This window comes from Coffea eugenioides, chromosome 7 (genome assembly GCF_003713205.1).
Source record: "Coffea eugenioides isolate CCC68of chromosome 7, Ceug_1.0, whole genome shotgun sequence".
Lineage (NCBI taxonomy): Eukaryota > Viridiplantae > Streptophyta > Magnoliopsida > Gentianales > Rubiaceae > Coffea > Coffea eugenioides.
In genome coordinates this window covers 35,435,853-35,461,831 of record NC_040041.1, presented here as the reverse complement: position 1 = coordinate 35,461,831, position 25,979 = coordinate 35,435,853, and the positions used below count along the sequence as shown (strand labels likewise).

The 25,979-nt window shown below is 32.9% G+C and overlaps 2 protein-coding genes across 8 annotated transcripts; both read left to right on the top strand.

Moving 5' to 3' along the window:
• Positions 1-446: 446 nt before the first annotated feature.
• On the top strand, positions 447-4,203 carry LOC113778453 (serine/threonine-protein kinase 38-like). 3 transcript variants are annotated; one of them, XM_027323867.1, is made up of 6 exons: positions 447-866; positions 1,926-1,981; positions 3,078-3,159; positions 3,230-3,314; positions 3,412-3,495; positions 3,882-4,203. In XM_027323867.1, exons 4-6 carry the CDS (start codon positions 3,267-3,269, stop codon positions 4,104-4,106), a joined length of 357 nt encoding a protein of 118 aa, XP_027179668.1. In that variant the 5' UTR covers positions 447-866; positions 1,926-1,981; positions 3,078-3,159; positions 3,230-3,266; the 3' UTR covers positions 4,107-4,203. The 3 variants fall into 3 exon arrangements, with proteins under 3 accessions (XP_027179668.1, XP_027179669.1, XP_027179667.1); XM_027323868.1 differs by lacking the exon at positions 3,078-3,159; XM_027323866.1 differs by having other exon boundaries at positions 448-866; positions 3,078-3,314.
• A 1,983-nt stretch (positions 4,204-6,186) lies between these two features.
• LOC113777521 lies at positions 6,187-9,084 on the top strand. 5 transcript variants are annotated; one of them, XR_003469192.1, is made up of 5 exons: positions 6,187-6,378; positions 6,475-6,747; positions 6,843-7,317; positions 7,433-7,610; positions 8,654-9,084. XR_003469192.1 is itself a non-coding variant. In XM_027322635.1 (5 exons), exons 2-5 carry the CDS (start codon positions 6,490-6,492, stop codon positions 8,002-8,004), a joined length of 810 nt encoding a protein of 269 aa, XP_027178436.1. In that variant the 5' UTR covers positions 6,187-6,378; positions 6,475-6,489; the 3' UTR covers positions 8,005-9,084. The 5 variants fall into 5 exon arrangements, 1 of the variants encoding a protein (XP_027178436.1); XR_003469191.1 differs by having other exon boundaries at positions 8,521-9,084; XR_003469190.1 differs by having other exon boundaries at positions 8,147-9,084.
• The last annotated feature ends 16,895 nt before the right edge of the window (positions 9,085-25,979 follow it).

Sequence of the window (25,979 nt, the reverse complement as noted above, 5' to 3'; positions counted from 1 at the left end):
TTTGAAGTTTAGCCAAATTAGTAATCGAACCTCAAATTGTGGTCAAATAACAGTCTACCCCTCAAGGAGATAAATGATTATCAGAAAGCCCCTACTGTCTCCAAACGTTAAAGACTCGACTGATGTCATCGAAAAGACTAGCGTAGGAGTCCAAAAACGTCTTTGTAGTGTGTGTGTGTCTATATATCTTATCAACATAAGTAGATAACGTCCCAACAGAATTCAGCCAAAACTTTCGTCGTCCTCTCACGTGCCCGGCACGTGGATTAGAAGCATTCAGTCCTTCGCGCCTTGCGCGTTAGCTTCCCACCTGGCCTCGCTGCCAGTATCCCATGTGCTACTGCTGCATTCTCTCTTCCCGCTGCTTCTCTTTGCAGCTGCTCTCTCTCTCTTTCTTCTGTCATTCTTTTTCCTCTTTTCTCTTTCTCTTCTTTCCACAACAATATGTTGCTCTGTCACTTATCCGCGTGCTCTCCAAACTGGTACAAAGCTTTGTTGCGGTGTGGTATTCCGTTCTGCCAATTCTAGGACTTCTGGTACAAAGCTCATTCTACACCAAACCACATTGTCTCCCTCACCTCTATAAGCTCCTTCTACACCTAACATCACAAGTTCTCCTTCTCCCATCAGCTCTGGGATTCTAGGACTTCGAATCCCACCGCAAGATCCTCGCCGTCATCGGCATTTGCCCTTCCTCCCTAGATCTCAGCCCCCTCGCCCTTCATCTCCTCATACTCTCTTCGTTCTCTCTTCCTCTGCCACTATATCGTCTCCCTGTCCTCTATCAACTCGTCCTACACCCACCATCACAAGTTTCCCTTCTCCCACCAGCCCTGAGATTCCTCCTCCGCCTCTCTCAATTTCAGGTTCATCGTTGCCCTTCCCAGGATCTCCACTCCCTCGCCTTCATTTTTATTTTTAAATTTTTGCTCCTCTTTTTTTTTTGTTTTTGCAGGTGAAATATCAATATCAAGCAGTATTTCGATATTATTGGTTTTTTTTATTCTTTTTTTATTTCACTGTCTATATGCGAAGATGTCTTTGCTTTTTTGTGATGTTGTATCTTGAAATTCTAGGGCTTAATAGCTGGTCATTTAGTGGTTTTTTGGTATCTTGGCTGGTTGTATTTTTTTTTATTTTTCAAGGGATTTTTCTTTTCTCTTCTCTTCTTGTTTCTCTGCATCTAAATATGCCTTTGTTTTTTTGTGATGTTTTGGTTTGGTGTTTCAAAATATCTTCAAATTCTAGGGTATGAAGAACTGGTGATTTAGTGATTTTCCCCCTTGGCTGGTTGTATTTTTTGCTTATTCAGAGGATTTTTTTGAAAAACTGGTGGTTTGGTGTTTCTTTTCCACCCCTTTTGCTTCAAGTTTATTCCTCTTCTTCGTTTGCAAGGGACTATGAGTCTGAGTGTTGATAAACATTTTAGTTTCCCTTACGTTATAACTCTGCATGTGTGGTTTTTTTTTTTTAATTTTATTGGGGCTGTACTAGCCATTTCTGAAAGTATGACACAACGTGCTAATATTTTGGCTTCAATTGGATTTCTGTTATTCGCATGCCTGTGAGTTCATTGTAAGAAGATTTTGTTTGAGTCGATATCCTCTGCTCGTGATATTGCATATTTGAATAAGAAAGTAGGGTGTCTTCATTAGGGTGCTCCTGTTAAATTACAACTTAGAATCTTTCATGGGTCCGTATATGATCTATCAATGATGAAAACAGCATTGCCTGTGGCATGAGCCATAGAGTATGTACAAATTGCAAGTTTGTTGTCTCTAATAGTGATCACATTCAAATAGTTGAATGCTGGGTAGTTAGAAAGTCTTTTTAATAATGCTGTGCAATTGCACTACTAAGACTATGGAAGTTTATGTACTCTTTAAGTATGCGCCTTCAAAATGCTTAACGTGACCTATTTTCAGGATTAACAAAGATATGACCCACGAAACCTGAAGCCCTCAGAAGTCATTTAATTGAGGTTGGTTTTGTTTCATTTTCTTCTCTTTTTTTAAATCTTAGTTCTTTTTTGGACCTTCCTTTCCCTACCTGTAAAGTATCTCAAGTTTTATTTGCTTTTTGGATGGATGCATGCTTAAGTTGTCACTTAGGATTCAGTCCAATGGAGTTGTTTCAACTCTTTTTGCAGACTGATATGCATGTTAGAGACAAAATACTATTGTTGTTTGACTCTTGGCAAGTGGCCCTGGAGGAAAATATTCCCAGTATTACTGGGGGTATGAGGACTTAAGGATAAGTCAAATTTTGCATTACAGCTGACTGTTTGCTTAGGAATCTATGGGCTTATATGTTGGTTTATAAAGCTTCTATTATTGCTTGATTCCATTAGCCTTTGAATGCTTTTATTATCTGAATTTTATTTTGGTGGTAGCTATTTTATATGCTGAATTGTGTTGCTTCAGTTTTGTCATATTTCCTTCAGAATTTTTTCTAATACACCCTCAACTCAAAAATAATAGAATTTATTAAAGATAAACTGGATTTGTGGGATAACAATTTATTAAATTAAGAAAGAGCAAGTTGTATAGTTTATGTATAAAGGACAATTAAAAAAAATAAAAATGAGAAAACAATGTAAGCATGATGTTACATTGTAGACTATAGCAGGCCTTGAAGGCACTCTAATGAAGCTGACAAATGACTTCTTTTCAGCAATACCGCATTAATTGCATAATGTTCTATGAATGCTGTTTATTGCCTAACTTGGCATAAGCCACTTTGCAGCCACGTTGATTATTACATGTTATCTGTGATTCTGCATGTATTAGTGTTCGAGTGTGGGCTTTCCCAAGTGTTCATTAGATACTGCTCCTATATTTACACTGCCTATGATGCATCCAACACCATGACATCAACAGCCTGGTTATGGAATGCCAAGTAATTCCTCTACTAGGCTTGATGCAGCCATGGCTGCAGAAATGGAAAATTTAAGGTTAATATTACCTTTGAAATTTTTACACAATATTCCTAAATCTTGTGTTCTATATCTGATACGTTTTACTTTATCTTTTTTGGTTAGCTTATAGTTTGACTTTGGATTATTTTTGTGGTTATAGTTTGTCAAGCATAGAGTCTATGTGCGATGTTCTGGATCTCTTAGCTGACATGCTTCAAGTTGTCAATCCAAGTGATTGCTCGGTAGAAACTCTTGATTCTGTTCATGGTTCCAAAATTTTCTAAAAATTTCCTCACATTTACTTCTCTGTAGCCTGTAAAAGATGAAGTTATAGTTATCTTGTTGAGCAATGTCATTCCAACTAGAAGAAATTGATGCAGATGTTGACTATTACAGGGTCTCTCTCTCTCTCTCTCTCTCTCTACATTTCAATGGATCACTTGTTTATACATTGCTTTGATACTAAAAGTTCAAGCATGCTTGTTGGTATGCAGGTTAGATCGTGTCGTACTGAAAATATAGGAGAAATATTTGCCTTGAAGAAATTAAGGAAGTCAGATATGCTCAGGCAGGGACAGGTGAGACCTTGCTAATTTAAAACACAGTAAACATATTTGGTTGTTTTCCTTCTAGATTTTATGGTATCTACCTCATAATTGCAGCTGGGTTAATATTAGGAGTTATTAAGATTTTAAGAGCCACGTTCATGACTCTTAATTGTGAAAGAAAATTATCCAAACATAAATGCAAAAGCCAAGGTTATAAGAAGAGAATAGTAGTTACAAAATTGATATAGTAATAGGGAAAATTTATGTATTTGATTGGCCAAATGAAAATTCTGAATGCAATAGCTATATGCATGGAAGAAGGGAAAAAGATGATAAAATTCTTGACTTCCATATTCTAAAAATGTATACCAAGCATGAGTACCTGTGTCCTTGCTAATTTTTTCACTCCATTCCAGGTTGAGCATGTTCGCTTTGAGAGGAATTTGCTTGTAGAGGTTGACAGTCAGTGTATAGTGAAACTTTTTTATTCTTTCCAAGATTCAAATTTTTTGTACCTTATCATGGAATATTTAGCTGGTGTGGACATCATGACCTTGCTGATGAGAGAGGATATTCTTTCTGAAGATGTTGCCAGATTCTACATTGCTGAAAGTATTCTTGTTATACATTCGATTCATTAACATAATTATGTACATAGGTACCAATACATGTGATTGCAGTGAACTACCTTGTGTATTGGAGAGTATTCCTTCTCTCCAATTTCATACTACCTTGTGTATTGGAGAGTGTAGCGTCTCTTTTTGAATATGTGGGTACACATGACTATTCCTCAAATCAATTTTGAAACAAATACTTGGACTGCATAGGTAGTGCCCTTTCCTCAGACTTCAAGTGCCAAACTGTCTATATGTTAACTGTTTAAGGTCTGATGGCGTCCAAATTAAGTGGAATTTTTCTTAATTACTTGTGAGTTTTATAGCATGACTTGATGTATCATGCCCAGTAGCTTCACCATAATTGAAGTCCTTTTCTACTTTTTGCTTAATTTGGTATTACAAAGGTATTATTGATGCTACAATGAGTTGAAAATATTTTGATGCTCATATTTAAACTCTGGAGTTACGGATTTGTGTTGAATATCTTAACGTAGTTGAGACATGCTTGAAAATGAACTTATTTTTGGTCTTATTTAGATTTCTGTGCATAATACACGTCTGCAATTTGATATTTACTTGAAACACTAATTCGTTTGGGGATATAAAACGAAACAACCTAATATTTGATAAAAATGGTCATCTGACGCTTTCCGGCTTTGGCTTGTGTAAGCCCCTGCATAACAAATATTCTTCAATCCTTTTGGAAGATGAGGACTTCTCAGTTCAGGAGTCTCCAAGTGAGCATTATGGCGACTCAGAAAGTAGTGGAGCTCATTGGTTAATGCCAAAAGAACAGTTACAACAATAGATGTGTAACTACCGAGCCTTGGTTTTCAAATGGACACTTATCTTCTAAACAGGACTAAGAGAACTAAAAATCAATTCATTTTTTATTCATGTATAGAAATAAAGGGCACATGTTCTTAGAACTCTTAATCGATTTCTAATTTCTTATCTCCATGCATTGTTGATGGTAATGCACGGCAATGAGAAAAGCATGGAAAGCTGAGATTACCTTGAAAAGAAAAGAGGAAATTAGTGTGCTTTTTTTGTTTTGTAATAATTTTGCTTTCTTTGAGCGTATTATTAATTAAAAATCAGAACCATATTTCGTTTACTAGGATAACTCGGCTAATCTAAATTTTGTCTCTGTTGTCTTGCAACTACTATCAAATTCTTGGTAAAATTGTAACTTGGTAATCTGAAGTTTCAAATTAATATATACAAATGAAGAGCTTAAAATGTGGATAAAAAGATAAATTGGTTCAAAGAGGAAATAGAAAACAAATGTGTCTTTGTTTTGTAATACTTTCGCTTCGTCTAGGCATATTAATTAAGCATATTAATTAAAATGAAAAGCGATATTTTTTATTTCTTTGTCTTTTTCTTTTGTTGATACATTTTAATTCTTAATTTAAAAAAAATGCTAAATAAGGTAGATTCTGGTTTATATCATTTGCTATGGTATCTATCTTTTTTTGCGATTTCTTCTGTAAATGGTTTCCACATCCAAAACAAATTATTGAACAGGTTTAATTCCATAGACTACATGTTTCATGATCCATCCCTTTTGAATTTTACTAATAATCAGTATATTTTTTCTGCATAAATTATTATTTTTATTACTTCATATATTTTGCTTTTTGCTTTATGCAAAACTGGGCTGGGCATTTTATATTTCCATCGCGCGAAGCGCGTCTATGCCTCCTAGTACATATATAAAGCGTCAATAGGCTTGTGAACAGTGCCTGGTGGACCGGTTATGCCGTGATTTGTGTGAGCTTGAGGGGCGTTTTGGTCTTTTGCTGATGGGTGGCGGTGGCTCTGCTGGTATTTTGCTTTTGTCCGCTGGCTCTCTTGCATTGTAACTTTGCTCTGTCCGCGTGGCTCTCTTGCATTGTAGCTTTGCTGGCCATTTTGCTTTTGTCTGCTGACTCTCCTCAATTGTAGCTTTGCTTTGTCCATGTGGCTCTCCATTTTGATAGTCAGCAATTAGTATTAGTTAGTGGGCGGTTGGTCGGTCAGCAATATCCTTTCTTTTCTCTTAGCTTTTTTCTTCTTCTTAGGTTCTGTACTTCTTCTTAGTTTTGTTTGGCAGCTTAAGAAATGCCGTGGAAAGTTTTCTAAAGTTTCCTATTGATGCTTTATATATGTAAGATTTCGCCTCACATGTATGTTTGGTTTCCCAATCTCTTGTGTAATTACAGTTGCTTTGGCTCCCCAGTGATCTCTGGTTTTGCAAGGTGAAATTGGTTTCCCAATCTCTTGTGTAATTGCGATTGCTTTGCCTCCACTGGTGAGTAGGCAGTGGACGGTGTCCTCAATGATTTGTGGTTTTGCAAGGTAAAATCTTTATTGTCTCACTTAGCTGATTTTCTGATGGTTTCTGTAGATTAATGTTTGGACAATGGGTCGGAATAGAGTATATAGAAGTTTAGAAGAGGCTAATGCTGAGAAAAATCGAAAGAAACGCGACCAACGTGCTGCTGCTCGCCAAAGGAGAAAAAATGACGCGCCATCAGGAGTGTGTACGCTGGCTGTCACAGCTTTTAATATACGTGAACCAAATACTATTAATCAGCCAAATATGAGTGCTGGAGAATCTTCATTAGGCTCGGACCCAGTGCTGCCATCTACACAGAATAATGCAGAGCAATTTCCAATGGTATGAGATGTTAGCTTTTATCTATTACGGATTAGATTGACTTATTTAAGCGTGTTAAACTCCCAATCTTTAACTATGCTGTGGTTGTATTGCAGGAAAATGAACAAAATGTATCTAGCTCTATTGCTGATAGTGCTAACGAGGTTTCATCAACTAATATAGGTATTGGTCAATCACCATTACGTAGAAAACGTCGATCTGTAAGACGCTCTGTTACTGATCCGTTAGCCACGATAGCTACTGAGCCCACAGTATTGCCTGATGTTCCAAATTGTCCGTACTGTCATGCAAAACGATTTCATCACGAACCGCCTGGTTTTTGCTGTTCCTCTGGTGAGATACAGCTATTATCTACTGAGATGCCGCGAGAGCTTATGTTATTATATATTGAAGATTCTGATCAGGCTGTCGAGTTTCGCAGATGCGTTAGAAGCTATAATAATATGTTTGCATTTACCTCGATTGGTATTCATTCTGATAAATCTTTGGCTGCAAATTATAATGGAGTTTATACATTTCGAATCCAAGGACAAATGTATCATTATATTAATGCGCTTGTTCCAGAGGATGGTGAGAAGCCACGAAACTTGCAGCTTTATTTTTTTGACACTGAGCATGAAACAACGCAGCGACTTTCAATTTCAGCTAGATTTCCTCTCATTCTTTTCTTGTCTTTCTTTACCAGGTGTCCAGGCGCGAGTTCATTCTTTTCTTGGCTTTCTTTACTGGGCGTTCAAGCAATTTTGGCGGTGAGTTGAGCTGAATCCAGAGCGCACCGCTTCAGAGTTCTGCGCGCTGCTACTTTTCCTTACTGTTTTCTCGGTCTTGTTTCCTCTGTTTCTTTTCTTGGCCTTCTTTACCAGGTGTGTTTTTCCCGTTCCTCATTCTCCTGTCTTTTTCCTTTATTCTTTTCTTAGCATTCTCTGGCCAGTGCTTTTTCCTTCCCTTGTTTTCGTATTGAATTTTCTAAGGACGGCGATGATTCCTGATAGATAGTGCTGCTGTAGTTATGCCTTCTGTTACTGCTACTTCTTTGCTTTAATGCAGCTGCTACTTGGGTTAGGTATAGCTGCGGTGGATATTACTCAGTGTGACCTTGCGATATGTTTATTTGTTCTTCTTTGGCTGGAATTGGGGAACAATTGCTCTTTTTCTTATTAATGGAATGCGTTGATATAGCTGTAATAGTTATTATTCAATTAAATGTTAAGTTGTGTTTTTCGTTCCTTTTCTCTGTGCTGTAGATTAATGCCTTGAGAATGGGTCGGAATAGAGTATACGGAAGTTTGGAAGAGGCAATTAAACCAGAATTAACTATAAAACAGGTCTTTGCATAATTAATGCTTTTACAAATATCTTGAAATACTATTTCTTACTCCATTAAAACTTTTCCTATCAGAAATTAGCAGTGAGAATCCGGGTTCTGATATGAGTTCAGTGTTGCATGGATTGGACGATGAGTTTGGGGTACGGGGCTAACGAAGACAAGAGAAATAGGGGAATCTGTAAACCATTTGGCCTGACTCCTCAATGTGTTAATTCGTTTTTTTAATGAAGCTGTTTAGACTTCACTAAGAGACATGAAAACTTACCGAGTGTTGTTTTGATCGGTTAAGTAAATTGTTATCGCAATACAAAGGTGAATCTCTTTTCCAGATTTATTTTCTTTAGAATTCATCATATGCTAATTTCCATTTCAGATTTATTTTGTTTATGCTTTCCCACTACTTTCTTTATGAGACTGGGGATTGCCAAGTTTGTCGCATGAATCAGGAATATATTTTATACTAAAGGCAAAACGAAGGGCTCTAGGAAATGTCTGGTGTTTTGGCTGAGCATCATCCAGCGGTAGCTAATGCCCTGATCGTATGATTGTTGGGTAACGTGTTCGATGGTGTGAGTGCAGCAAAGGGTGTATGTTCCAGGAAGGGAAAAGGAGAAGCAAACTGTTGAGCTGGAGGTCTGCAATCAGGGAATGTTCAAAACCGAGTTGTGTAACAAATGGCAAGAGACCGGGGAATGTCCCTATGGAGAGAACTGCCAATTTGCTCATGGAATTAAGGAGCTGCGCCCTGTACTTCGCCACCCAAGGTACAAGACTGAGGTATGCCGCATGGAGTTGAACGGTGGACACCGATGATGAGGAGAAGCTTATCAAGTCCATGAACATCAGGCCCCTAAAGCTACTCAATCGTTAGGTCCACGATTATAACTCCCCTAAATGATGTTAGACAACTGCAAAGGTCTTGGCTGGTATGCAACAGTGTTTTTGTTCTTCAAAGTAAGCAATTGATTAATAGGCAATAAGGCTAAGGTCTACTGATGTGATAATACTAACTGCTTGATTAAAGAAAAAACTGTATGATGCGTAGTCAAGGAGATTAAAAGTAACATTTCTCGGCAGTGCACCTTTGATGAGTTACTGTGCATTGTTTGCAAACAAACTCCTGGCTAACACCAATGCAAACCACTGCCACGGCCTAACCTTTCCCTGCTAACTTTTTCTGTCGGTTGAATAATTCTCTCTGCCCTCCAATTTTTCAAACTCATGCTCATTATAATAAAATACCAGGTCCTAACTACCTGACGCATAGCGTCAGGGCAGAATACCTAGTATACATATAGAGCCTCAAAAAAGCACATTTTTTATTTCTTATAAATCCGATAATTCTAAGAGATTAACAGAAGAAAAGAAAAGCTTATACAGCCACCAATGTCCACGTCTTCCAACATTCATATTCTCTCTCTTTTCCTTTCCAAACTATTTGCTCGTCCAAATTTACTACCTGACTTCCTCCCATCCTCTTCTCTGTGTTTCACAGATAGATTCGTGCACTCAAAGCCACAACTTCAATCATTAGACCACATTAGATTTTTTTTTTTTTTTGAAAAGACCACATTAGATTCATGAACATATAGAGAATTTAACATAGCACATATTTCATTGAGTTAAACAATGTCTAACGAAAAGAAGAAAAATTCAACTGGACAACTCATTTGGAAACTTCCAAATTCCGCAACTCTTACCAATTCAAGTTGGTTGTAGTAGAAAATCGGAATTCAATGTTAATTATCTTGTTCTTCTAATCTTCATGCTTGGATTTTCCAATCCATTAATTGTTTTATTCATAGTAGGTGTAATCGAGTTGAATCAAACTCAAATAATACCCTATTTGAGCTTGTTAAGTATCACCCTACTTGAATTTGATTTGACTTACGACCTCGATTCAAAGTTCAATCGAGCCTTTATCATTAATTTTTTTTTAAAAAAAATCTACTCAATTAGACTCAACGAGCACCTCAAGCGTAGCATATTTTCAATCTCGACCTCAATTTGATTTGCAACTTGTAGTTTAAACTCAATTTTTATCGAGCTTAATATTTTCAGTCCAAACAAACACACCTGAAATATACTTTCATTGTTGGAAAAATTTAAAAAAATTGGATCTTCTTATTTAGCTTGTGATGAAGGTAGCTGAGGGGAGAATGTACTTTTTACTACAGCCAAACAAGCTTGAATAGGGCAACATGCTTTGGTGGCCCTCAAATTATGACAAACTTAACTTTTAATCCTCCAACTATTAATTGGACAGTTTTAATTCTTCAACTAATTAAAACGAATACTTAAAATCCTTCAGTCAATTTGAATCGTTAATATGATTAATAGAAATAGCACCACGCACGAGGCACAAGGATTAGCGAGGGCCCTTTTGGTCCGCTGATTCTTTAGCACAAATTCAGTTCTCACATATTTTTCTTATCATTAAGAATCATCACCAACTTCATCATCAAAGCCTTAATCGCCTATACTAAAAACTTCAGTCTCCATTTTGCATCTTCCATTAAACTTCAGTCATAAAAATCCATGGCCCCATTTTCATCTTTTCAACCTTTCTCTTAAAACCAACTTTCAAAAGTCCTCCAAATCTCAACTTTAACCTCTTAAATTTCACCGATATTCAAAAAGGAAAAATCAAGAAAAGAAAAATCAGAAACATGAGCCAAAAAAAAAAAAAAAAAAGAGCGAAAAGGACGAGTTAAAGTGCAAGAGTTGCCGCTGCCACTTTTGCCACTAAAATCCACCACCACCACTTGCCAAACCATCATTAGAATAGCACTATAAAGGTCTTTTCCCTTCTATACCAAATTTCCTTTTGATAATTTCTGAAATTTATGTGAATCACACGCTGATTGCGTTTTGTTGCTCCAGATTAACATGCTTATTTGCTTTTGTCATTTTGTCATTCTGAGTGAGGTGAAATTTGTTTATCGTTTCAAGATTTTTGGGTCAACCATGACTTGAATTGAACTTGGACCTAGTAATAATTTTTTATGCTCTCATATTGTTTGAAGAAATAACCAATAGAAAATCTTAGTAAAAAATTACAAATTGATGAACCCTTTTTGGTGGAGAGGAACTCCGGCTAGTCTAAAGTTGACAGAAACCTGTAAGTTCATCAAAGAGCAAAAGGATGAAATTTAGGAAGTGATTTTAGTTTTTTTTCCTCTTTTGTTGTTTTACTGTAATTTTTTAAGAATTTTAGTGTGTAAATTGTATTGATACGTGGGAGAGAGAAAGGTAACTACGGCAAGGTCAGAGGTAATGGTGCCCATTTTCTAACGAGTTAGGGAGACATAAAGCAACAGTGGCATATTGTCTCGGAAGGCTTCACAATGCATATCCTATGCAAATGAAGAGGTCCCTCGTTTATCCCTTATGCCTTGTACGTGGTGCTATTTCTGCCAGACATAACAATTTAAATTGATAGAAGGGTTATGAATATACATTTTAATTAGTTGGAGGGTTAAAACTATTCAATTAATAATTAGAGGCCAAAAGTCGAATTTCGTAATAATTTGAGTGCCACTCAAACCATTTTTTCGGCTTGAATATTATAAGTCAATGCCAAAAGGTTGTTTTGACTAGCTAATAGATACCGAGTTTAGGCACAATACCCAAATAGCATTTGTCTGTGCTACGTGTTCAACAATCTTTTTCTTATGTTTCATCAACTTTGCTCTAAATAGATAATCACCATGATAGTTATCTTCATATCCACTCGCTTATTTTAGTCGTTTAGTTGAATAACATGCCGTTTATTGCCCAAAATGGGAAAAAAAACACTAATCTTACTTTACATTTTCTCCATTATTCTTGGATAAATTTTGTGGAAAAGTTGTGAATATTGGATATCATATAAGTCAATGTTACGATAATAACTATCCAATTATCATATTGCTTTATGAGCATAATTATGTATTGTTTTGCTTTCTAATTAGTATTTTGTGGGGACACAATGATCTGCGAGACCTCAGAGCTAGTATATTGGTAAAGCATCAAGTATTACTAGGATGATGAGAGGCAATTTTAAATAAAACTAATGCTCGGAAGTGCGCTTTTCAAATTCTCGCTCAGTCAAACATGCAATTGAAACATAAAAATTATTTGTATAAAATATATTAAACTATGTATATGTTGTTATTCATCTCATTATAGTTATGAATTAACAAACTATTGAAGGTAGTTTAATTTTTTCCTAAAAAATTGGTAAAGGTATCAAAATTGTATCTTTTTAAAAGAATTAACTTTGTTGCAAAATTGCTTCTTTTTAAACATTCCATTGTAAAAATTAATTTGGCTGCGACCGCTAATTTTGAAACAAAAAGATGAATGCATTGACGATTATGCTCGGTGCAACCAATGGGATAAAAATGTTAATAAAGAAATTTCTCAACTTTCTCTCCTTCCTTTCACCAGACAATAATTTGATAAATCTCACACCTGTAGCTTATTGTGAAAGCAATATTACAATCTTCACGTGCATTGTTTGTCAAAAGAAAATATGTAGAAAAAAAACATAGGTAAACATGATGTGCCACCATTATTTTGTGCCAGTGTTCAGGGCACACACGAATGTTTTTGCAACTAACAGAAGAAATTTGTGGCAAATGTTTTGACTGCATTTGAAATTATTTTCAAGAGAATTAGTTTTATGTTATACTAGTAAATATGTAGAAAATTCACTAAAATAAAATATATAACCAAATAATTATTTCATAGGAATTCATAACCATAATTGATAGTTGCTAGTAAAAATTAAGGTTTACTAAATATGTTGAAAAATAAAATAATAAGAAATACATATTAGTTGAAAGAAGGATATATTGGAAGTTAGAAGTGGGTAGTTATCAAGGATAGTTTAGAAAGAACATAAATTGACACGAAAAAATTCATACCAACTCTTTCTTCTGCCTTTATATATAGTAAGTATAAATTATTTTCCAGTTTGCAATCTAGTAATAATAAATTCTTTTTCTTGTAATTAATCATTTTATTCTTTCAACAACATCAAAATTCTAGCATCACTTTTGGTACCGTACTAATGATTGTAATCTAATAAAATTTTGTCATATCATTCAATAATTTAAACTTTAAAAATTGGTTGATATGTGCTTTCACATCTTTGACGGCAAATGATTGATATATCTTTTTACGGGAAAATTTCAAAGCCTCCCTTGAGGGTTTCAATAAGAGAAAATTGCACTTTTCATCCCCAATGTTTAGGGTGCTGAACAATTTCGACCTTAAAAGTTTCAGTCAAAATACATTTCACCCTAATAGTTTTGTAATTTCGACCAATTTTATCTCTAAAGTTTCATGCAAACACATTTCATTCTCATAGTTTCATAAATTTGAACAAATGAGGACAATTGAATGATTGTTAGCCAATTTGGACAGAAGACCATCACATGACTAGTGTGTCCTATTAATAATTGTATTGTTAATACATAATTGGGTCATTGATTAAATTACATAAATAATAATGACTGTTTTCAGATAAGGTTTTTTTAAAATTTGTGATATGATATATGTGAGACAAAAAATAGATTGAATGATAGATAGATAATTTGAAAAAACATGTATATGATGCAACAAAACAAAATTTTGCAAATAAATGACAATCTAAACAATTCTTTCTTTCATGTTAATGTTTTTCTCTAATTGATTGCAATAGGATTGTGTGAAATTTTCTCCAATTTGCTGTAATAGGGTTATTTCTTTTCCGCAACTTCATTTCCTCTTAATCTTTTTGTTCAAATTGTGATTGAGACGAGAGCAATGGTAGCTGAAAATTTCTTAGTTTTTTTTATAAAAAATAAGAAACTGAACTAAAAATGATTTTGAGGTTTTTGTTGATTTAATGTTTTTTGTATTTTACTAACAGGCATGCTATGATCAAGTGATGATGTTCCATTCAAATTGTTTGACAATCCATCAATTGTCCTTTATTAGTCAAATTTATGAAACTGTGAAGATGAAATGTGTTTACATGAAAGTTTAGGGATAAAATTGGTCAAAATTATAAAATTATGAGAATGAAATGTGTTTTGACTGAAACTTTAGGAACGAAATTGTCCAACACCCCAAATAATGAAGATGAAAAGTGCATTTTTCTCGTTTCAATAAATGCAGAGAGCTTCTCTCAAGAAAAAAGGAAAAAAAGAAAAAAAAAGTTTACTCAACACAGTCTATAATTAGTCCACCAAGTCCCCGTCGGTTTCCCCGTAGGTCCAATTGAGCCCTTCCCTTAGAATAGATTAGGAGTAGTTCTAGGATAGATAAATGACGATTGACACAAAAAAAAAAAAAAAAAACACAGCCCAGAATTAGTCCACCAAGTCTAACTTACCATCCATGCAAATTCTAATTATTTTCGTCGGCCCAAATTCCCCAAGGTCTGGTGCCCGTGGCGGATTTACACTGGGGGCACGGGCCCCCACAGCTCCCTTAAATTTCTATGATACTTATAAAAATTTGATGTAATTTTAACTGTGCCTCCTGGAGTTTTGTGTATTTATTGGTTTAGAGGCCCCCATGCCCCCCTTAAATTTCTATAATATCTATAAAAATTTGATGTAATTACAAGTGTGTCCCCTGGAGTTTTGTATATCTATTAGTTTATATGCTTTTAAAATTGTTTTTGATTTTACCTGTTGTTACAGCTACTGTAGAAAGGGTTTTTTCAATGATGAATATAGTGAAGAATCGGTTATAAAATAGAATGGAAGACACTTGGATGAATAATTGTTTAGTTACTTATATTAGAAAAAATATACTGCGTGAATTTCAAAATGAAAAGGTTGTAAATCATTATTAAAATATGAAAACTCGTCATGAACAATTGTAAATGATTTAGTTTGCTTTTGAAATAAAATTATTATTACATTAATAATTTTGAGTTTGTCTTTTGATGTTTTTCATGAAATATATGCATTATTTGTACTTGTTGGTGAATATTTTTTCCTTAAAAAACTAAAAAAAGTGTAGTTAAAAAATGTTAGAGTTGCTTTTGCTCCTATTGAAAATTTTTTCTAGCTCCGCCACTGTCTGGTGCCATAATTCTTCCAATGGAAATCAACTAATCTCAACTCAAAATACAATCGCTAGCTATTTTTCTTGGCTAAAATCGACACTGATTAACAACTAATCTTAAATACCAAACTGGGATTCCAATGCCCGCCACCTCTCTACCACAAAATAATACAGCCCACAACCACCAACACCCACAACAAAAGTAACACCCCATCCACAAAGAATATAATTCATCATTACCATCAACGCTTAAAAATACAGAATTCTTTCTCTAGAAAAAAAATAATCACAAAATAAAAAGAGAGAACAAAATGCAGTTCTTAATATTCTAGAGTAACTTCTGCTTAGCAGATATAATACTTGCCTCTTCCAATTACGCCTTTCAATTTTAACCTTTTTCCCTCAATCGCAGCCATGCATTTCATCTCCCTCTAGTTTGAAAATGAAATCTGCTCTCTATACCTTGCTGATTTGGCAAATTTCAATTTGCAAAAATCTGTAAAAGACAAATATATTGGAGAAGAGGAGGAGCATCTAACATTATTAATATATAAAGAGAAAGAAGGAATAGACAGTGAAGATAGTGGCAAATTGATATGGTTGCTGGCGACAGGAGCCAGTGATTGGTGGAAATAAAAGGGTGATTATGGAAGGAAATAAAGAAGAGGTATAAAGGAGATGGGAGATGAGAGATGAGAATTGGAAGAACGGTAGTTGTTGCTTGAGAACTGGAGGCGGCAAGGAGCAGTGGAGCACAGCTTAGTGGTAAGGTTTTTTTTTTGGGATAATTTCAGAAACCGTCTTAAGGTTTCTAATAATTTCACTCGGCACCCTCAAACTTTAAAAAGTCTCACTTGCCTCCCTTATTTTAAACTTTTTGTATCATTTACAACCCATTTTAAAATATAATATTGAAAAATTCATTTTGAGAGAGTAAATATAATCTCATTCCAAATTTGCCCTTTTGTTGCTTTATTACCAAAATGTAAGTATATTAATAACAAATGAAAAACAAAAATAAAAAGTAAAAAGGTTTATTCTGATGTAACAAAATAATTTTTTTTAAATGCCAAGAGTATATATTGAAAGTTTATTGAAGTTTTTGCAAGTTACAAAGACAATATTTTGTTCACTGTAAAGTGTTTTGAGTTAATTTATAAATCACTTACACATTTTTGCAAGTTATTTTTTTATTGTAAATCATTCATAATTTTAAGTAATTTAACCTTTTTCGTCCGAGCCAATCACACAAAAAATGTTAAAGAGTTTTTTTTAATATTTTTATCAACTTTTAAATTTTCATTAAAGAACTACATCGATCAATTTATAAAATTAAGCAATAAATTTCATGCATTATGACAATTAAGAAATCACAAGGAAAGGGAAAATTTGAAATGAAATTATATTCTCTCTCAAAATGGTTTTTTAATATTATATTTTAAAATAGATTTCAAATGTTACAAAAAATTTAAAATAAAGTAGCCAAATGAGATTTTTTAAAATTTAAGGGTGTTAAGCGAAATTATGCCTTTTTTTGTTCTCAACTATGTATGTCTCATAGGGTTGAAAACAAAGCTCATCAAGTCAGACAGAAATATGTTCAAGATTGGCTTGAAGATTAAAAAAAATATTTGAACTTGACTTGTACATTGATTTGAAATTTCAAACGTATGTTCACGAAAAACTTAGTTTGACTTGTTAAAGTATTCAACTCAAACACAAACAATCAAAACTTGGCTTGGTTTGAAATTTTACGTTGTATTATATAAAGATTTTCACCATAATTTGTTGCTTTTTTAAAAAAAAAAATTTTGCTCTCTAATATTCAAGAAATCTATTACGATGAATTAAGGATGTAATTAGAATTAATTATGCCTATTCAAGCAACAAGGGTATCATATGTTTGCTATTTTAGAAGATAAGCAATATACGGGAAGGGAAGGAAAGAAGTGGAACTAAGGAAAGAAACTGTAGATATATTTTTATGAAATTTACTTGCCTTATGTATTCTTGAACATATTGAGTCAGACAACGTAACGATTGTGATTGGTTCGTTAATATTTTCAAATTTGAAATCATGTTTAGACTTGAATTTATACCTGAACGAACAAGGTTGAATGATTTTTGTTTGAGTCGAGTACCAAATTGCTTGGTTCGATTTATAGCCCTAATGTCCTATTATGAATTAACTAATTAGGTGGAAGACATTGTAGTCATTTCATTGTGTCAAGGGAGGTCGTTGTTATTATTGACACCTGAGGGGAACCAAGTGAAATTATTAAAAATCTCAAGGGAGGTATCTGAAATTATGCAATCTTTTTACACATCCAAAAATAAATCTTTTTATATATAAAGCATGAGGAATTGGGGAGGGAGGGGGGATTGGTATTAAAATTTTGTGTCATTTTTTGATTTTCCAATTTTCCCTATAAAATGTAAAGATTTACTAAGGATAACTACTTAAGTTAGCAACTTCTAATAACTTCCACACCTAGTAACTTCCATTTGTTTTTTTATTTGTTTGTCAAAAAAAGTCACAACTTTTTTTATAATAAAAACTTCTATTCATTTAAATAAAAACCACTTAATTTTTTCTAAATTTGCACACCTTATTTTTCCACTAGTTGATAACTAGTTTTGTACCCATTCATTGAACGAAAATTGTCAAAAAATAATAAATTATTTAGTGAATTTTATAAAAATGTTTGTGTAAAATACAAGCTCACTGTGTAATCTAATATAACCTTTCTTAAGTATATTACTCGCACATTGTTATTCAAAGCTATTTGAATTATTAATCACTGAATCAGATGTTCAAATTTACATTCTAAGACAGCTTTGAATAACAATGTACACAGTAATATATTTAAAAAATGTTATAATAGATTATACAACAAGTTTGTTTTTTATGCGATAAGTTTGAAATGATTCTAATCTGGCAGTTCTAGTGAAATGATTAATATGGATAAAAAGAGATATTGGTAAGGATATGAAAAGATAATTGATAATAAAAGTAGTTTTATCTTTCTTAACTTGCTTAAAATACGTATTTATGGGTCATTTGGTTTCATAAGGATATAAAAAGATAATTGACAGTAGTTTTTTTTTTTTTTTTGTCAAATGTTCCTCATCACAACAAATTTTTAGTTAGGAATTCTAAACCTTAAAAATAGAACCTAGGAAAACATTAGATCACCAATGATTCTGCGGCAACCTTGAAGTTCATACAGTTGACATGGATGCTATTTTGTTTATTTTTTGCCATGCAGTAAATGAATTAACCAAAACCCAATGGAGAAGCTTTCAAATTGTCGTCCACATAACGATGAACTCTCAACCAATTAACCTTTGAATGCGATTACATTCAAGCAACATAAAAGAAAGCATTAATATTAGGTCTTGAAGCCCCATTGGCAAAGGGTTTGTGATATCTAAACTCCTTCAAATTTAATTTTACATAATTTTCTTATTAAACACAGTCTCGTATTAAAAAAATATTTGCCTCAAACTTGACCAATCTTGAGTCCATTCTCCTTAGTCAAGTAGTCGAGTGGATATGAATTATATTGATGTCCAGAATCAGCTAAATAGAGGATATACTTGATGGAATCTTAAGCCTCAATTTTTTGATGTTTAATGAAGATTTAAATTTATCTTTTGTTAGTTAGTTTGACAGGTACGGTTGAAGCCTCAAGGAAGAACCTTTGACAAACAAATTTATTTAACTTTTCCAAAATATTGGAGTAAATATATCATCAAAATAAATTGTAGCAATAATATTTTGTTCTTTTTTTGCATAATTAACCTGAAATTAATTTGAAAAATAATAAAATTGTCAAGATGGAGATTATTTTGCAAAAACACTCATGAACAAATTCCAAGCCATAATGGGAACAAAAATTTTCAATTTTTAGATAGTTTCACTACTAAACAAAGTTGTTTTTGTGACTTGTTAATGGTAGTCATAAAAAGGTCTAGAGAGTAACAAAAACTTTTTGTGACCACATTGTGATATGTATATGAGAGTCATGGATTTAATAGTCACAAAGTTTTCATGACTTGAATATGAAAGTCACATTATCAATTGTGACTTGCAAGAATACTTTTTATGACTTGCATTTTCAATCTAATAAAAAGTCAAAAAAACTAGAATTTATTTGTGACATGCAAATAATAGTCATAAAAGATCTTTTATGTCATGTTTTGTTGGTCACAAGTTCTATTGGGGCCCACTAATTAACCATTAAAAGTGAGACCCAAAAACCTTGTGACTAGCAGGATTGCAAGTCACAAAAACATCTTCTTTTGTTTTTTTCCCTCTTTTCAACCTATTTTTTTTTTTTTTGAAAGCCCAAAACTAGAAAGAAATCCATCCATAAGCCTCACATGATGGACAAATAAGAAAAAGACAAAATTTATTTGCAGCAAAATAAATGACTGAGTATTAATGACTAAAACCATCCATTAGGTCATGCTGGTCTACCATAACAAAGCAAACTATACATATCAGAACAAAGTAAACACAAGTTTCTCCAGAAGACAGGCAACATGCGCTGCATTAGTTGTCATTGAGGAAGCTAGACTACCAATCATTCAAAAGTCAGAACCTTTCTCATTTGCTTCACGTGTTCTTGAAGCTGATAAACTTGAGGTACCCTGCACTCACTGTTGCCAGTGAACGAACTTCAGCCATTATGTACTCTGGAATATGATCATAGTATATGGTCCTTGGACAAGCAAGAGATTGAAAAAGTACCCAACTTTGCTGCCAAAAATTTGGTTGATGTCTCAGTTAAGGCATCTCAAACTGAGTGTAGCTAGTTATTTGCCGGATCCTGAGAAAGCAGAAGATAACATGCAAGGAAATCATTGGGTTTACATAATCTTCAAACACTTGCAGCAATCAGAATAGCAAGTTGCAACAAGGAGCTCTTTAACAGCTTTCCTAATCTACAGAAACTAGTAATTTGTGAAACTAAAGAAGACTTCAAAAATCATAAGGGATTTCCCAGGAATTGTGATTTGCATCAACTCAAAGCTTTGAAATGGTCTTTTAATGTGAAGAGCATATAAACAATGCGGTTGCCACATTGGAATGATCAACTAGTCATTCTTTCACCCAATACCCTATGCAAGTTTCAGCAACAAAGTCATGAAGAAGGGAAGAGAAAAGCCAAAAGTACTTACCAAATCTATCACAAGTTTAATCCTCCTTGGTTAGTAGACTTAGCTGGACCCTTCAAGATATTAGTTTATATTAGTCACATGAATGAAATGAAATACGAACATAACAACTTTCTAAAATTTCGTTACATCTCGACTAGGAAAAGCACCAAAAATCCAATTTGGAAGCATGGGTAAGGCATTGACATCCAAATACGACATTAAGAAACTAATGGTCTTCTGCTTATACTCAAACTGTGCACTAAACTCTGCTCTTATCTCTACTCTCATCTCTTCTCTCGATTCATGCAGTGTCATTCTTTTAACTTGCTGTAATACTTCCTCTCGCACCTCCTCAACAATCTGATTTTTTATTTCTTGGATAATCGCCTTCCTATCATTCATTGGTACATGCCTTTGGGTCACATAGGTATACTTCCCCATGCGTCTAATGTGACCTCGTTTGTCCAATCCCTTATGCTCAACCCACACATTGTTCTTGAATGTCTCAGTTTGCTCTTCCTCAAGCACTGAGACAAGCTGTCTTTATGTTTTGTCTACAAGTAATTGATTAAAACATGACATCTATAAGAATAAACAATGTCATTGCTAACAAAAAAAAACAAGAAAATGATGACTAAAGAATAGCTAATCTTACAATTAGATTACATGTATCTTCATCTTTGGCAGGCTCACGTGTAACACAAAAAAGGTTCACAAGAGATGTATCCATACCTTCGGCTTCCATCTAGGCCATTAGCATGAGTTAGAACATCATTTGCAAATACATAAAGAATATGAAATTCAATAGCTAACAAGGTACCTTTCTCTTTATTTTCTTGAAGCTAGTCCTTCCCGTCCTATGAGGAAAATAAAATTTTGTCCTACTATCTTTGTTTCTCTTTGCAATTACCTACATGATCATCCAATTTAATGTCAATAGGAAAATAATAGAAAAATATTAGAAAGTGATAAAGATTGTAGTTTTCAGCATAGATTTTCAAAGTTGTCAAATACTCTTTTATATCAATCCCTCAATTCTTTTAGCTCTTAGACATCTATCTTTCAAGCTCTAGCAACTCAAAAAAGGACTAAGCTAAACCAACACTTGGCATTACTCCTTGGATTATAAACCTTACCCAAATCAGTAGCAATAGCTCATACATTGTAAACTGGGAATTAACTTAAAAAATAACCATATTCTGCTCCAAATTATGAAGTCGCTAAAGTTGGTTTGGTCTGACATAAGGATAATTCGTTGCTAGAGTTGACATATGGATGCTGATATACAATACCAAAAAAATAGCTAATCAGAATACCAAGAGACAGCTTGATGAATGATTAGAAAAATAAACCAAATAACTTACGTTCGGTATGGTTCTACAGCATCTAAGTTCCCAAGAATGTATCGATGCGCTTGAATCCAAGTAACCCCATCAAGGGAGACTTTTTTCCCAAGCAAAGGGCGACCTATGTGAGTATTAGCATCATCATTTTTGGGTACTCCATTCTCTTGAATGTCAACATTTTTCAAGTATCTTGAACAAAAATTGAGGCACTCTTCTGTTAAGTGTCCTCTAGCAATTGACCCCTCTGGAAGCTCGATTACGAACATATCGTTTAAGTGTTGAAGATACCTATATTTAATGCAATAAATTAATATAAAAATTATAAATAATGAAATTTAAATGACATGAATACCATAAAATCTTTAAAGTTAAACTGACCATTCAATGGGATACATCCATCGGAATTGAACTGCTCCAACTAGCAAGGCTTCATTAACTAAATGGATGGGCAAGTGTTCCATTATATCAAAAAATGATGGAGGAAATATCTTTTCCATATGGCATAACGTAACTGCAATTCTACCTTGAGCAACCTAAGAAGTGATGTAAATGACTTGTTGGTCCAATTAGATTCAACCTTCAATTGCATCAAGTGTGTAATGAAAGAGAGTTTTGTAAATTCTTCATAGCCTGGATACAATTCTTTTTCAACATCTTCTAATAATTCAAGAAACTTTGTCGTATCATTGTTAGGTCTGATAGCATCTCCTAAGGTTTCACTTAAAAATTCTCTATCAATATGCATGCTCATTCCCTCCTCAAGCATCCCAACCATATCATCTTCCGAGTCAAAATGAAACATAGATTCATGGTTTTGAGTTTCATGTAGAGATGCATACGTTTCCCCATTATAAACCCAAATCTTATAAGCCTTGTGAAATCCCCAAAGACGACAATGGAACTTCACATCACTTATACTTTTGAAGTATCTATTTTTACACTTAATGCATGGACAACATATAGTTAAGTTATAATCTGTCAAGTTTTTTGTAGTAAATTCCAAAAATTTCTCAAATCCAGCGACATACTCTTTTGAGCGAATATCTCTGATGTCAATCCAACTTTTATCCATAGAAACTACCAAAACTATTGTAAACAAATTAATTGAAAGAGATTGAATTTAGCATTCTTGATGGAAAGACAGAAAACCAAGGAAGTTATAAAGCAAGCTCACAAAATAAAGTAAAGCCCCTAGTATTAATAACAACAATTTCACTTAATTGAAACATTCAATTCTAAGCAAAGTGACACAAAATAAATGCCCAGCAGTTATTTAGAAACACTTAAAAACATACACATCCAGAGCTGCTTAATATATAGCAAACAAATTTCCCCAATGACGGATTCATATTTGACCCAAGCTCCACCAAATATATAGTCCCTTTATATTAGTCACAAAAGCACCTTTGCAAGCCATCATTTGAAATGTCAATCTCTTTTGGCTATTAGCCAAATCCCAAGAAGACTAAAATGCACATAATTGCTTCACAATATAGACTTCCATCCTTAAAGTACCAAAACTGCATACCTTCCTTAGTCAAAAGCACCTTTACAAGCCATATGGCAACCAAGTCAATGAAATCAAAATAAAGCCAATCCACAAGTTGGGCTAGAGGCTCCCAAGTATGGATAAAGTATATTTTGAATCCAATTGAATATACAATATCTAATATTTAAAGATTTAATAAAATATCACTCCTAAATGTCAAAATTCCATACTCTAATAGCCAATTCCAGGTTTTGAGAGATCTAAAGTACTGGGATTGGTTTCTCACAGCTTTAAAGTACTGATATTTCCTCAAAGGAGACAGGTAAGATGCCCCCTGAGCTCTCACTAGCACTCATTAGTTCAACATTCATTACACAAATACACTTGTTCAAAAAGTAGTATTCAAATGTTCTTAATAACTAAATTTAGAGAAATCACTCAAATTGATCAATCTGACTTTAAGATATCCATCCAATAGAAATCAGAAGCATAAAATTATAGAGTAGTCAATAGAGGTAGCTGATCAAGTTTATGCAAATAAATCTATACTCACTATTAAAAAAATAATAAATAAAAAATAACTAATACGAGTTCATGATTTCATTGGCTGCCTAATTTCACACACATGATCTGTGAGGACTCGTAAAATTTCCTTATATTTTTCTTAAAATTCGCTTTTATTTGGAAATTATTACTTTATAATAGCTTTACTACCCAATCACCCTACAAAAAGTGCAAATGAACATAGAATTAAGGGTTTTCCCTTTCGTTTTCAAATTACCGCAAATTAGGATTTTTACGCCTTTTCGTAGTGTAACTAATCAGTACGGAATGTGGATCAAATTTGAAATTAAACACTATTACCAAAGTACAACAACAAATAAGCTATATTAAAGAAGAAAAATCTTATCTAAAAATTGAAGAACAATTAAATGATATTAAAATACAAAAAAGAATATCAGAATTAGAAAAATTACTACAGAAAGAAGTTTGTGCAGATATTCCTAATGCTTTTTGGGATAGGAAACAACACATAATAGAATTACCTTATGAAAAAGATTTTAATGAGAAAAATATTCCAACAAAAGCTAGACCAATACAAATGAATTCTGAGTTATTAGAATTTTGTAAAAAAGAAATAAAAATATTACTAGATAAAGGATTAATAACTCCTTCAAAATCACCTTGGAGCTGTGCTGCATTTTATGTAATGAATCAAGCTGAAAAAGAACGAGGAGTTCCAAGATTAGTAATAAATTATAAACCTTTGAATAAAGTTTTACAATGGATTAGATATCCTATTCCTAATAAAAAAGATTTGCTTAATAGATTATTTAATGCAAAAATATTCTAAGAAAACAAGATATAAGAAACCTAAGGAAAATGAACCAACTAGAAAGAAAAGATTTATTAAAAAGAAAATTGTTTGTTATAAATGTGGAAAAATAGGTCATAAAGCAAACAAATGTAGATTAAAAGAAAAAATTACAGAAATCTGTGTTAACGAAGAAGAAATCAAAAATAAATTAATAAATTTATTAATAAATGAAAAAGATTCAAATTCTGAAGATAATTATTATGATGACATATCTAGTTCAGAAAGTGAAGAAAATTGTAATTGTTTAAGCAATCCAAAATATATAAATGTTATAACTAAAAAAGAAGATAAAGAATTTTTATTAGATATAATAGAAAAAATCGATGATCCAATAGCTAAAAAAGAATATTTAGAAAGATTAAAAAGTCTAATTATTCAAGAAGATAAAATGCCTAAAATAATAGAACCTTTTAGCATTTCGAAATTAATAGATAAATATCCAAATATTAATATAATGAAAAAAGAAACTACTAAAGACCTTCAAACAGAGATTAATAATCTTAAAATACAAGTAAAACAATTACAACAAGAAATAATAGAATTAAAATTAAAAGATTTAGAAATAGAATCAAAAATGGAATTAATATGTAATCAACCTTCAACTTCTAATTCTGAAACAGAAGAAATATTAATATCAGAAAAATTAGTAGAAGAATCTCAATATTTAAATACTATTGAAAGAATGACATTTCAAAAATGGTTTGCTTTAGTAACTATTACAGTAGAAGATTTCAAAGAAACATTCGTAGCTCTAATAGATAGTGGAGCTGATACAAGTTGTATTAAAGAAGGAATAATCCCTACTAAATATTGTGAAAGAACAAATGAAAAATTAATGGCAGCAAATGGAGAAGACTTAAAAGTAAGCTATAAATTTACAAAAGGATCAATATATAACAATGAATATTGTATTAGACATAATTTTATAATTGTAAACAATATACATCATGATGTAATATTAGGAACACCCTTTTTAATTCAAAAAAGTCACAACTTTTTTTATAATAAAAACTTCTATTCATTTAAATAAAAACCACTTAATTTTTTCTAAATTTGCACACCTTATTTTTCCACTAGTTGATAACTAGTTTTGTACCCATTCATTGAACGAAAATTGTCAAAAAATAATAAATTATTTAGTGAATTTTATAAAAATGTTTGTGTAAAATACAAGCTCACTGTGTAATCTAATATAACCTTTCTTAAGTATATTACTCGCACATTGTTATTCAAAGCTATTTGAATTATTAATCACTGAATCAGATGTTCAAATTTACATTCTAAGACAGCTTTGAATAACAATGTACACAGTAATATATTTAAAAAATGTTATAATAGATTATACAACAAGTTTGTTTTTTATGCGATAAGTTTGAAATGATTCTAATCTGGCAGTTCTAGTGAAATGATTAATATGGATATAAAGAGATATTGGTAAGGATATGAAAAGATAATTGATAATAAAAGTAGTTTTATCTT